General features: G+C 36.5%; 1 protein-coding gene and 1 pseudogene across 3 annotated transcripts; one reads left to right on the top strand and one right to left on the bottom strand.

Moving 5' to 3' along the window:
• The first annotated feature begins 3,205 nt into the window (after positions 1 to 3,205).
• Positions 3,206 to 7,300, top strand: LOC129302290 (cyclin-A1-1-like). 3 transcript variants are annotated; one of them, XM_054941064.1, is made up of 11 exons: positions 3,206 to 3,705; positions 4,465 to 4,548; positions 4,675 to 4,915; positions 5,032 to 5,168; positions 5,387 to 5,479; positions 5,599 to 5,732; positions 5,839 to 5,914; positions 6,020 to 6,096; positions 6,188 to 6,221; positions 6,338 to 6,487; positions 6,563 to 7,300. In XM_054941064.1, exons 1-11 carry the CDS (start codon positions 3,493 to 3,495, stop codon positions 6,806 to 6,808), a joined length of 1,485 nt encoding a protein of 494 aa, XP_054797039.1. In that variant the 5' UTR covers positions 3,206 to 3,492; the 3' UTR covers positions 6,809 to 7,300. The 3 variants fall into 3 exon arrangements, with proteins under 3 accessions (XP_054797039.1, XP_054797038.1, XP_054797037.1); XM_054941063.1 differs by having other exon boundaries at positions 4,465 to 4,915; positions 6,563 to 6,697; positions 6,792 to 7,300; XM_054941062.1 differs by having other exon boundaries at positions 4,465 to 4,915.
• On the bottom strand, positions 6,021 to 9,607 carry LOC129302289 (uncharacterized; annotated as a pseudogene).
• Between the last annotated feature and the right edge of the window lie 4,945 nt (positions 9,608 to 14,552).

Below are 14,552 nucleotides of genomic sequence, written 5' to 3'. Positions count from 1 at the left end.
TTGAAAAGAGTTCCAGACTTTACAAATACTCCTCCAAGTGATGGAGTCACCTACTCTCTTAATAATCTTAGGCATACTTCTCTCTCCACATTTATATTTAGACTTAAGCTCTTAGACCCATAAACTATTAGGATTAGTGATCAACCCCTAATAGAGCTTCCAAATGAAGGACTTATTTTGATGGTTTAGGTCCCTGATTCCTAAACTACCATGATCCTTTTGTTTCTAAAGGACTTCCTAAGCCAAAAGATGCAACTTTTTAGAGTTTTCATTATCACCTCACAAGAACTCACAACTAGCTTTCTTTAGATCATTCAAAATACCATTCAAAAAAAGAATAGTTTGCATGTAGTAGCTCAGTAAGGTTGAAATTATTGATTTAACTAAAGTACTTCCGCTTGCCATAGTAAGGAATTTGCCCTTCCATCCTAATAAACAATTCCTAGCTTTTGACAAAATTAAGGGGAACAGACTATTAGTAACTCTTTTATGAATTAATGGAATGCGCAAATATTTTCTTAAGTTACCTATCAATCCAACTTCTAGATCCTTACTAAGTTGTAGGGCTCTGTTAAAATGAACATTATCATAAACAAACATCTTAGTCTTTTCCCTGTTCATTTTATAACTCGACCCTATATAGAATCTGGAAATATAGTGATTGATCACATCTACTTGATTTGGGAGTCTTCTCTAAAAAGTACCAAATCATTAGCAAAGAACAAGTGGGACATGGGTGGTCCATCATTCACCAGTTGAATGGGTTTTCACTTTCCTTTCAAAACTACATCTCTAATGATATAATTCAATTTTTCCATACACAAGATAAAGACGTAAGGAGAGATGGAATCCCCTTGTCACAAATCACGTGAAGGCTTAAATTGAGTGGAAGGCTCACCATTCCATGGTACCTTAGTTGAGGGCATACTTACACAAGCCATAATTATATCACACATGTTTTCTCCAAGACCCACCTCCAATTTGTCATAAACTTTCTCTAAATCCACTTTAACTGCTACAAAACTATTTTTCCTTCTTTTCTTTATCATAAAATTAATCACTTCCCGGGCAATAATGACATTATTCCCACTCTGTCTACCTATAATAAAGCTGCTCTGATGCTTCTTGATAATGTTATCTATCAAGCACTTAATTTTATTAGCAATCACTTTAAATACTATTTTGTAGCTCACATTACAAAGGAAAATAGGTCTAAAATCTTTCATAGCATCTAGCCTATCCACCTTGAGAATGAGAACAATACAAGTATTGTTTAGTCCTTCCACCTTTTTTGGATATCAAAAAACATATTTCACTAAAGCACAAATAGAGGTTCCGATCACATCCCAATATTGTTGATAAAAGATCGTTTGTATGCCATCTAGATTTGGGGCCTTAAAACTACTCATATCAAAGACCACACTTTTTATTTCCTCATCGAGAACTTCCCTAGAAAGATTTAAGGCCTCTTTCCTGCTGATTGTTGGGTATGACAAAGTAAATACAAAAGGATTTAGGTCCCTCAATTCAGAATTAACGAGATTCTGGTAGAATCATAAAGCGAGTTGTTTCAACTTCGCCCCATCAAAAAGCCAATTACCCATGTAAAAAAAAAAGAAAAGAAATATAGCATACCAAGGGGTTGAAATATCCTTACATCCAAGGGGAGAGGTTTCTTCTTTTCTTTTTATGAACCAAGGGGAGGGGTGTTAGAAATGTTAAAATTAATTAAAGTCCATACAATGACCTTCCCAAATAAGCAAATCAATTTTGGTTAAAAATAACCATTCATTTGCGAATGATTAAATCTTCAATCTTTTTAATGGTATCAATTGAAAGATGATGACTGATAAAATTATGTTAAAATTCATGACTAATATTTTAAATTACTAAACTCTTTTAATCTTTATAAAGAATATAAATATTAAAAGTTTAAAATATTTTCAATCTTTATAATTTTATATTTTAAAATATAGGGCCCAATATTAAAATAATTAAAATTATAAGAATTGAGATGCAAGAGATAAAATTTAAGGATTGGATTACATCCAATTTAAAAATTTAAGTAATGAGTTGCAACAAGTTAAAATTTAAGAATTAAGTTATAATTAAATTAAAACTATAAAAATTAAATAATTAATGTTTCTTATAAATAATTAACAAGCGTTTAGTTCTCCCTTTCAACCATATTTCCTTTCATCTCAACAGGGCCATTTACATTTCCTTTAAATCTTATTTTCATTTGGATCCTTTAGACATGCACAAAGAATTCAAAATTTTATTATCCTTTTTTGCAAATAATAAACTTTAGGGATCTTTGAGTGAGATTTTTTCAAGACTTTTCTTTCTTCAAATACAAAAACCAATTTTAATCTTTATTTTTGGCCAACGTTTTTGCTCAATTGCCATTGTCGTGACAAAAAAATAGTCAAGCTTTTTCATAACTCAATTTTTTCGATATTGGCTACTGCCATCTCTTCTCAACTAGTTCTTCCAAATTTTTTCTTTGTTCAAATCGTAGAACCCATTTTAATCTTTACTTTTGACTTACATTTTTGTTTGATTGCCATCTTTGTGACGGAAAAAAGTCAATTTTTTTCAGAATTCAATTCTTTCCAATATTGGTAACTACATCTCCTCCCAACTAATTTAAATTTATGCACCTCAAGATATCAAGTACTTAGATATTCAATTTAAATTTATATTTCAAAAACCTACCAATTAAATAAATAGAGGGTAATGTACGTGACTCCCTGGTTAGAAGTCCGTGCATTGGGGGTGACGACAAATCCAGTGGCCGTTAGAATTCGAATTCAAACTCTACACTCGCGACTTAAAAATACAAAGACCCGCGGCTGTACATTCATTCACAGCTCTGTCAATTTCAGCTATGTCACAGGCCAATCAGATTCCAGAAAACAGTGGAAAAAACGGACCAATGAGAGTCATTTTTTGCTTTGCGGGGATTATTGCAAGGTGTTAGAACGTTGTCCGGACCCAGTTTGAATTTTGAAACCGAAGAAAGTGGGCCCCAGCTGAGATCCCCGCTCCTAACGATTACCGAGCCCATTCAACGGCCCAGATATCTTCCCATTTCAAACTAACTCCTCTTCCCCGCCTCAATATGTAATAAACATTTAATTAAATTATTTATTTATTACTTTATTAAATATTAATTCGCTCTCACACACTCAGGGAGGAAACGCCCCTCTCCCATCTTTATCCTTCTCTCTTTTTCTCTGCAAGAATTTCAAACAATATTTCAAAGCATAAAGACTCTTTCTTTATGGCTCTATCTATATCTCTCGCCTGAAACTCTCTGTAGTCTTCTCTCTTCTCTCTCATTCTCTCCCCATTTTCGCTGTTCTTGCTCTGGGAACGGTACCTAGAGCTGGGAAAGAAGTCTACAAGAAAGCATAGAGAAACGCAAAGAAAGCTTCATTTTCAATTTGCAATTAAAAACCGCTGCTAGGGTTTGATTTTAAAAGCAGGATGTCAAACCAGAATCGTCGTTCGTCGTTTTCTTCCTCCACGACATCGTCGTTGGCGAAGCGGCATGCGTCATCCTCGTCGTCGGAGAATGTGGGGAAGCCTACTTCCCTGCCTCCACATTTGGCCAAGAAGCGCGCGCCTCTCGCTAACTTGACCAATCTAAAGAATGTGCCTCACGCTGCTTCACGGAACTCTCTGCCATCATCAACTCTGGTATTGAGTTTATTCGGCGTTTCGTGGAACTTTATAAATTGCCTCAAAAGATTCGTGAGAAAGAAAATAGCAAAACATTTCTCTTTCCATGGCTCTTTCATCGTTTAGTTTTCAATATTATAATTCCCACTTCCCAGTCACTCCTTTTCAGTCCAGATTACCAGGCATTTGCATGAATTTCAAATCCCTAGTGGATTTCATTCACTTTGAAACTATATTGATATTGATTTGTTTTCTTCCGGTAATCGAAAAACACCGAGTTTAGCAATTTTCGGAGCCAAGAAATCCGGGTTGATTAGAAGAAAATCATTTTATCTCCGAGAACAATTCAAGATTAGTTAATAATGAAATTATACGTTTTATTGTACATTTTAGATTTATATGGTGTCTACAGTAACATAATAGTCTAATTAATTTAATTTGAATTTGAAATATATACTTTGAAATTATGATTATGATATTATGATAATAATTATATAAAAATTAATTAACAATTAATTTCCAATTACAACATTCTAGGTCAATACTCAATAGAGTATTTTAAGCATATATATTTTCCATTATATTTCAGCTCCTTCCCTCTGGCTTGAAATTTGAATTCAAAATAATACAGTCTCAATTAGTTCTTTGTTGCAAAGATTCCTTCTTTTTCATTAATTGCCATTAAAGCTGTCCGAACGTTAGAGTTGCTGCATTAGTATGTTCGTTGCTTTCTTGTGTTGTTTCTTGGTGGTAAAAACTGGGTTTTTGTCTTGCAAGGTACCTGGTGCAACTAAAATCGCTAAGACAAACAAGGAACCCACCTCATCGAACGTGAAATCAAGTGCAGTTGTGTTCCCTGAGGTCAGCTCATTTACACAAAAGGATGAAGCTGTTCCTACAGTTGCAGCTTTCACCGTTCCAGTTTCTACCAACTTCAATGCAAAATCAAGTGCCATTGATTTTCCCAAGTTTGCTCCTGTTCCACAGAAGTTCGAAGCTGCTCCTTCAGTTTCCAACTCCTCCGTCCCTCTTGCAAGCAGCATGGATGTTTCTCCTTGTAAATCAGATGGCATGTCTGTCTCTCTGGACGAGACCATGTCTACTTGCGACTCATTCAACAGTCCTGAAGTTGAATATATGGACAATAACGATGTTTCAGCTGTTGACTCTATTGGTAGAAAGACATTGGACATTCTAAACATCTCCGATAATACAGATAGAACAATAGGTTTCTTGTTGATTCAATTTTGCCTTTTCTTTTGTCATCAGTCTTGCAGGTTTTTCCTTTACACAATAAGTCATATTTTGGTGTCTTCTAATGTAGTGTTATTGTTTCATTCGCAGGCAACATTTGTAACAGAGACATTCTTGTTGAGCTGGAGAGAGAAGACAAAATTGTCAATATCGATAATAATTACGTGGATCCACAGCTCTGTGCGACCTTTGCTTGTGACATCTACAAGCATTTGCGCGTATCTGAGGTTAAATTTCTTTTTCCCTGCTTAGGCAATGGATTTTGTTCTGTTTTAACTTCACGTAGAATACAGTTACTCGGAGTAGTTGTCAGCTGTCCCTATCGGGAAGCAGCTAAATTCTACATTTCTATATTCTAGATTTGTCACCTGAATAGCAGTCATTTATTCCGTTCCTAGTATGCTGATCTTCGGTTTGTTTTTCTTCCCTCGATTTCTTCAATTAGGCAAAGAAAAGGCCGTCTACAGATTACATGGAGAGAGTTCAAAAGGACATAAATCCCAGCATGCGTGCTATATTGATTGACTGGCTTGTAGAGGTAATATTTGTTAACAATGACGTGCGTTCTGTGAGACATGTATGTAAAATTGTTGATTCAAATTACGGCGCACAATTCGCACTCGCTAGTAAATGCTAAACTAGTAGCTTGAACTGCAGGTGGCTGAAGAGTACCGGCTTGTGCCTGATACATTGTATTTGACAGTGAACTACATAGATCGGTATCTTTCAGGGAATGCCATGAACAGGCAAAAATTGCAATTACTTGGAGTTGCCTGCATGATGATTGCCTCGTAAGGAGTCTTCATATTACACCCCGTTTCCCTTTCTTATGAGTTATGTGTTTTATGGGCATAACACATGTAACAATATGTTTTATTTGTTTTTCACTTTTGACAGTAAATATGAGGAGATTTGCGCGCCTCAGGTGGAAGAATTCTGCTATATAACTGATAACACGTACTTCAAAGAGGAGGTTCGTGGTTCAATTCAATTCTTCGGCTTCGTTTTTGTTTGTTTTTGGGAGCATATTTTCAGTTACTTCGTCATGCCTTGAATCTGAAACAAATGGTTGAGACAGGTTTTGCAAATGGAATCAGCGGTGTTGAATTTTCTGAAATTCGAAATGACAGCCCCAACAACCAAATGTTTCTTGAGGTAAGAGCTAGCCAAATGGCCCCATACAGAGCTTTTGACTTTCTTTGACAGTGCAGCACTAATACCCTTTTGTTTGATGATATGCCTTCAGACGATTCGTTCGCGCAGCTCAAGGAGTGAATGAGGTACAGTACTGCATGTCTCTGAAAATATTTGCATTTCACTACTGATTTGCACAATCTTCTTCATCAATGTTAGTGTTATTAGCATTCTTATGATGGATTGATTGCCGATTTCTCAGGTCCCGTCATTGCAACTAGATTGCCTGGCCAACTACCTTGCCGAACTGTCTCTCTTGGAGTACAGCATGCTTTGTTATGCCCCATCACTTATAGCTGCTTCTGCAATTTTCCTCGCCAAATATCTACTCTTCCCTTCGACCAAACCCTGGGTATGTATGCCTTCCAGCAATCACTTACGTTGTCCTATCATAAGGCATTAACTTACTCTTTTGTGTTTGTAACAGAATTCCACATTGCAACATTATACACTTTACCAGCCTTCTGATCTGTGTGACTGCGTGAGGGATCTCCATCGTCTGTGTTGCAACACCCATACTTCTAATTTACCCGCAATCCGAGAGAAATACAGTCAGCACAAGGTGGAATTCTTGCTGGCATGTTTTTCAGTTCGTTTGTTTCATAGTAATAATCTGTTTGCTTCGATACCTTACTTGGATTTCATTCTTGTTTCAGTACAAATATGTGGCTAAGAAGTATATTCGTCCATCAATACCTCAAGAATTTTTTCAGAGTTGAGCACAGAGGAATCCACCTTAATTTCCAATTCACCGTTGGATAGGCTTAGTTAGTAGCTTGACATGACTAGACTAAGCGTAAGTGTAGGAATCTTCTTGCTTTCCTCCATCCAACTGTATAATGAAGTTTTTACCTTACCCCAATCTGATCTCAGTCTTTTTGTAGAAGAGCTAATATTAATGTGCATTGTACTGGGGATTCTGTTGATTCCCCATAATCTACCAAGCAAAATAAACACTTGTATTATTTATGAGCAGATGACGCCGTTCATCATTAAGTAACACCACCAACAAACAATACCCAACTACAGAAACTGTCCGATTTACTAGCGATACAACTATCCATATTCTAACATATGAGATAATACCCAACTTAGCAGTTCAAGATGGCAGGCTGGTTATATACATGAAAAAAAAAAGTTAAAAAAAAAAAACTTGTAAACTAAATAGTACCCACCTATTATTCAGGAGCTGGTAATTTACAAACCACACTGAGCTTTAGCAGCAGCAGCGTCACCCGCAATGCTTTTGTTAGGGAAATCGTTGAGCCAATGGCAATCTTCAAATGAGCAATAAGGTCCTCGCTTTGGCTCCTCCACATTGATCGGACGAATATACTTGGGGGACCAAGCAGGTGTACCATCCTCATATGAATTATGGGTCAGTCTCTTCATATCGGATCCGTTCAATTTAATTGTATGAATCTCACCGTATGGCTGGTAATGATGTGGATTTGAGATTGGCTCTGCTGATATACCCGAATAATCAGAGGTGAACACTATACTCTTCCCATCCGGGCTGAAATACGGGTGGTTTGTCCTCCCTCCTGTTCCGCTTTGAATCAGCTTTCTCAGTCCGGTTCCGTTCGGGTGGATCAGATACAGCTCGAAGCTCCCGCTTCCCGGGTTTTCTCGGTCCGACGCAAAAGCGATCCAATCACCATCCGGCGACCAACTGCACATCGTGTCCGTCCATGGACCTTCCGTTAGCCTCTGAAGCCCTCTCCTCTCTCCATCAACAGCGTCCATTATGTACAGATTCTTATGGCCCGATCGACCCGATCGGAACACGATCCATTGACCATCGGGTGACGGCGAGGGGAAAGCGTTGTTTTTCCCGTCGAGGGTCAATCTCTTTTGACTGTGCTGATTAAAATCATCAACGTTGATGGAGATGACGTCAACTTGCGAGCCCTCAGACGCAAATGTTGGTCCAGTGGCAGTGTAGATTATACCAGGACGAACCGGGTCCCACGAGGTCGAGAAGGCCATTGCATCGGAAACCTTACGCCTGTTCGAACCGTTCCGATTTACAACATAAACCCCAGGCATATCTACGTAAGCTATTCTATCACCCGACGGCGAGAAGACCGGAAATGAACCGGTGAACCGGAAAAGAGTGAGACCGGGTATCGGACTTCGGACATTCTCTAGCATGAACTGGGGACTATCCTTTCTGTTGGGTTCTCCTCTGCACTTATGGTATCCGACCCGCGAAGCATCGGGCGAAATAAACGGGTTAAGGTGGTGGGTTCTGGCGAGACGAAACGAGTCAGTTCCTTGAACTCGTTCTTAACCAGGTCAAACAATTCGATGTGCCGAAAGCTCGAACCTGGTCTTCTCGTTGCTACCGCTATGAAATTCTTATTGCCAGGTGAGGTAGCGGGGGTGAAGGTGTGGATACCTACCGGTGTGACCCGTTCGACTTTCACGGAATCGGTGGAAATCGGACCCTCAGATGGTAAGAGTGCTCGATACACGCTCCACCACTGATCATCGCCTCTCCGATGAAAATAAATAGTACGATCGTCCACCCAACTCGGCCAACCTCCGTGTTCAACAACCTTAACTCGTTGAGTTCCATCTCGAGTCAAGAAAACGTAGATATCCGTAGTGAGATCCTCCACCTCACCTGCCCAACCATTCTCACCGTAAGATGCTACTGCGGTGTAAATCCCAGACGTTGAAACTGCGGGACTGAAATCTGCAACCCCGTAAGGAGTGAGTCTCCGAGTCGAACCGGATTTCAAGTGGGTCGAATAAACAGCGGCCCAACTGGCCCGAGGCACGCCCGGATTCTCGTGGGTCGACACGTACACCAAATATTCTCCGGTCAAAGTGGGCTTATCTTTCATGGAAACTCGATTCTTGTTCAGGTCATTGGCCAACAGAGGGAGTTGAATTCTACCTGCGACGGATTCAAGGGCCGATCTTCTTCTAACATTTGCGGTATCCTCGCTATAAACGGCATCGTAGTATATGTTAGAGATGCCATCAACTCTTTCAGTAACGTAGATGAGTTGCACAAGAGGCGGTTCGGACCGGAGCCGGATGGAAGTGTGATTGGGCAAGAGGGAGGGGAGGACGGATGGAGAAGACGGAGAAGGGAATTGGCCGTTAAAATTGACGGAGCGACCGTCAGTAATTCGAATTTCGTGATTAGGTTTGGGTCGGCCAAGAATTGGGAGGGAGTAAATATCGAAGGCGTAGTAAGATCTGCCGAGTGTCGTGAAGATGATGCTAGTGCGACTGGAAGCGTCGTGGTCCGCTGTTGCAGTTGCAGAGGATGGTGATATCAGGAAAAGAAGTAAAAAGCAAAGAGAAGATAAGCTGGGAGCTTTCATGGCTATGTGATTCCCCAAACCTTTCCGGCGATTGTGGTTCAGTCTCTCGAAGTGGACTACGGGCGTTCGTGTGAACTGAAGAGGGATGACGGTACTGAAAGTCTGAAACTGTGGTGGTGAATTATTGAAGCAAGAAGTGATGAAGATGAAAATGGGTCCTACCCGTATTCGATATGCTACGTGTCATCCATGCGTGGGGGATGGGGTAGAGGATGAACTTGACTCGATTCTTGGAGTGATTTGGGTTGGATTTTCTTGGCCGATTTGGGGATGGTCATCTTTTTTTTTTTTTTTCTTTTTTTAACCATTGATTTGGGGATGGTCATCTAAATTTTTAATTCACCCAGTGATTCGAATATTAACCAAATCATATAAAAACTAAATCAACAAATACTGTATAATCATTTACTCTTAGTCTTCAATACTTTGACCCTCGTGTTGAAGCTGTACCTGTATGGTTATAAGATTCTGCTGCACTGATTTTCCCGCTTTAAGAATGATAATTTTTTGTGTGCTCTTAAACCTTATTTGGTATGATAAAAAAATTTTAAATAAATTTAAAATTAAAGTTTATAAAGTATGTTTTGATATGATAACTGAATCTTGATATAATTTTAATAAGTATTTATATTTAAAATAGAAAAATATTTAAGCATCATTTTTTTTATAAGTAAAAACCTCATTTGTCTTGTGCCTTCTTCCCTCTTCTTTCCACCAATAGCATGAGTCAATGATGAGGGTAACACAGACCTATTGGCATCATGCTGAAGCAACAATCAAGACCAGAAAATACAATAACAAAATGGTTCAAATGTATAGAGGAGCAACAACTAAAATCAAAACTTGCTTTCCAAATAGATTAAAAGAAATTTGTAAAGACAAGGGAGAAGCTCGATGGAGATATTGAAAAAGTTGTGCTAATGAGGGCAGAAAAGCTTGATGGAGGAGCTTCATCCTCTTAAACCTCAATTGAGAATTTTGTGAAATAAAAGGAGAAGGTGAAAGCCAATGGGGAAGGTGAAATTTGGGGAGGTGAGGGAACCACTTCAATATTGGCTCACTATGTTAGATCTCTCTTTGCCCTACCTAGTCGGCGCCATTCTTGTGTTCAACCAATGCTTGGTCTCAAGTCAACATTGCCAAAGAGTTTGTAGGAGTCTTAGGGCAAATCTTTTACCTCTTGGACTTGCAGGTAGGATTTTCTTTGTCAATCTCTAAGCTATAGATAAATTAAAGCTGGAGGGTTATTGTGGAGTAACGTGAAAGTTTGGTCCTGCTTGATGCTCGATAGTGTATGGGAGGAAATCGAAGAATCAAGTATTAATAAGGGTAGTAGTGAGAGACAAAATGAATTTTATGAAGAGTAACTCGATTCCATGTGAGCATGATAGAATTAGATTATGAGACTTTTTTTTGATAAAATAAAAATTTCAAAAAATAATGATTATTTCACATTAAATACACTTTCAAATGAATTCTTTGTTTGATTTCATTTCTAACCTTAGGATTCCTATATACTAAACATGGCCTTAATACTACCAATTTTTAAGATAAAAAAAAAGAGGAGAAAATGAAAATTTTAATCCCTCAAACTTGAATTAGTTATCAATTTGATTCTTCAACTATAATTTTATTGATTTAGTTTTTAATATGTTCTTAAATTATTATGTTAGTCTTTTAAGTTTTAAAATACAAATTAACTCTTAAAATAATCTAATATATATAATATATGGATGTCTTGGCTTCTACATATAGTTAAATGATAACAAATGAACCCTTAAATTAATTTAGTTTTATCAATATAATAATTCCTTACACTGTATTTTGTTCTTTTTATTTTTAATTTAAAAGTTTATTTTTCTACCTAAACAATTATAATTCTTAACTTTTTATTAATCTACATAGTTGCAATTAATATTCTGTTATTGATGTCAATAAAATTTAACATTGTAATCTTCTTTTTAAATAACAAGGATCAAATAAGTAATCAAAATAAATTTAAGAGACTAGATTGTAAAAATTAAACTTAAATTACTAAATCAATAACTTAAAACAACTTAAAAAATTAAAAGGTACAGTGTTACATTATCCTGAAAAAATACTACCAATTTTCTTAGGATGAGTTTGGGTTTACCGATAAATATCGCTAATCTTCATAGGGAAAAAAAAACGAATTCCACGTGAGGATGAGGTTGTCTTTTACCTTTTTAGTAATGAGGATGAGGTTGTCTCGAGTTCATGATCAATAAAAAAAAAAGGGCTACCTTATATAAAACTCGAATGATAAAAAAAAAACAAATCTGGGTTTGATGTGGTGGTCTTTCCAAGTGTCAACCACTACTGGGCCTTTTTCATTATATGGGCTTTCTTTTAATCCGGAAATCTGTCCGCTTACAAGACATTGACCGAAGAATCTATACCGTGGAAGTAGCTCTTGGAATCGCTTCCACATTTCAAGATGCTTGTAGTTTTGGCCCGTGTTGGAAAAACGCTGGGGAAATAAAATCATTTATCCCAATTAAACAAAAACAAACCATTTATACTATAACAAAACTAAATCCAATTTTAAGAAAAATTTAGAACAATAATTGAATTTGATGGAGACATTGATTCATAGTTCTTTTTTAAATTGACAATTTATTACAAAACCATTAGTCCATTGCAAAAAGAGGAGAAATTTATAAGTAAAATGAGTGCATCATGTCATTTGTGGTTTGTTCAATTAAAATACTCCAAGATAGCTAAATGAAAACTTACGTAATAATATTTTAATTAATTTTATTCCTATAGTATAATGTTATATTTAATTTATTTCTTTTCTCTCTCTATTATTATTAATATCAAAATCAATTCATATTTAGTTGGACAGATTATAAATGATGTGTTGCACTTAGTCTACTCGAGAATTTCTCCAAACAAAGACCCATCCTTAGGCTAGATTGGGCCACAAACAACAACAAAGGAAACATAAAAACATATATATAAAAAAGGCCTAAAGGCAAATCCAAGTTGCCAACTGATTGAAGAACTTCATTGCCATCTTAATGATGTGGAGACCCTCAATCTAAGAATGCAACAACTGCATGAACATAGAACCAAAGTTTCTTGACAGCGAAACACAAAGGCCAACAAGCAGCAGTGATATGCTAGAACTCCATAAGAACCAACATCTTTGACACCAAGAGAACAACAAGTGAGTTGCTTTAGGTAACTATTGACTACTACCAAAAATCATGAAAATAAAGTAAACAAACTAGATAAAAAAAGAGTACATTATAGCAATAAGAAAACCTGCATCTATAACACTACCCATTTCATAGATGTGGCGAAAGGAGAGCGACAAAAGGAAACTATCAAACAAAAGGAGAAAAGGATTGAGAAAAACAATAAACCCCAAATTAGAAAACTCCTAAGAAACCAAAAACAAATGAGAAGAAAAGGACAATAAAAAGAAAATTCAAGGGTAAGAGAAGAAAGCATAGTAGAAAAGAAATTGAACATGATAATAAGAAAGAAAAAGGGTGATGAAAAATAAAGCGATACTAAAGAAACAAAAATAGGCAATGATGGAGAGAAAGGTGGTGCAAGCAGAGAAGTAAACGGTGGTTATGGAAGAGAGAAAGTCTCCAAAGAAAGAAAGACAGGCTCTACAAATTACAAAAATAAGGAATAGGGGCTGAAGTAGTGGAAAGAAAAGAGGAACAAAGATAGAGACAAAAACCTAAAACAAAAGGTAGAAAGGAGATAATTGCAAGGTTCAAGGCAAAAATGATAGAGATTGACAAAAAAGGAAGGAAAAATAAAGAGAAAAATCTCTCCAGATTGACCCCCTTAAGTATCTAGAGTCAGATCATGTTCAAAGTATTCATGAATAAATTAATATATTATAAATAATATATAGGATTAAGTGTAAAAATACCTAACAAATGGTCAGCCAAGAGCATCCAATAACATAAAGTGAGAAAAAAAGGATAAAATTACCTATAACATTACCAAAGTTAGTATAAAAGTGACCAAACCATTAACTTGCCCTAACTCGATAAGTTTTCATTGTTAAATGCTGGCTATGCTACTAACTTTGTTTGCCACGTGTTAATCTTTACTCATGTGGACTAAAAAAGGGGTAAATATACTCATAACATTACCAAAGTTAGTGCAAAAGTAACTAATCCATTAAATCCCTTAAATATTGACTGTTTAACTGACACCTAAGCAAAAGTTGACCATTTTTCACTAATGTGGATAAAAAAAATTTCTAGACGAAATTCTATGAAGGTTGATCAGTTATCATATAAATACCATATAGAAAAATATAGTTTTGACTAAATAACAAGTTAAATCACTCGCTTCGTTGCAACAGTGGTAAAAATCATTTGAGAATTTTAAACCTTATCATGACCAAAATCACATAAGTGTTGCTAATGTTCTTAAGGTAAGTGGCGTAGGAGGTGTGCATAGTCATGAAGGCATTATAATCAAAGACAACCTCCTTTATAAGTGCTTACATTATTTACAATGAGCCACAGCCTCTTCATTCTCTATATTTGATTGTGTGCAACTTATCTCAGTATGTTAAATCTCAGGTTTTGTATAAATGAAAAATGAGTGGAGAGGAAGGGAGTAAGGAGGTGAGATACATGATGATAGAAAGAAATCATATGGCATGGATTTTGACAAATTGGTCACATTATGCTTACTAATTACTAAAGTAATGTTATAGATACGCATACAATGATTGATCAACTTCATTAGAATTTAACTTGTGAATACTTTTTGTCCACAATAGCAAAAAATGGTCAACTTTTATTTAGATGTTAGCTAAAAAGTCAACATTTAAGGGATTTGATGGATTAGTCACTTTTACACCAACTTTAGGAACGTTATGGGTATTTTTGCCCTTTTTCTCATTTTAAGCTATTGGATGCTCTTGGCCGATGACTTTATGGGTATTTTTACTTTCAATCCATATCAACAAAGACTGATACATGGTAAGCACAATCAACATTTAACACTAGAAGCTAACAGCATTAAGGCAAGTTAACAGTTTAGTTGTAACATTCTAGGAAAATTTAACCA

This window comes from Prosopis cineraria, unplaced genomic scaffold (genome assembly GCF_029017545.1).
Source record: "Prosopis cineraria cultivar Desert tree isolate PC_DT_omini unplaced genomic scaffold, ASM2901754v1 PC2, whole genome shotgun sequence".
In the NCBI taxonomy this organism is placed as follows: domain Eukaryota; kingdom Viridiplantae; phylum Streptophyta; class Magnoliopsida; order Fabales; family Fabaceae; genus Prosopis; species Prosopis cineraria.
Note: the sequence above shows the minus strand (reverse complement) of the source record. Positions and strands in the feature narration are given on the sequence as shown.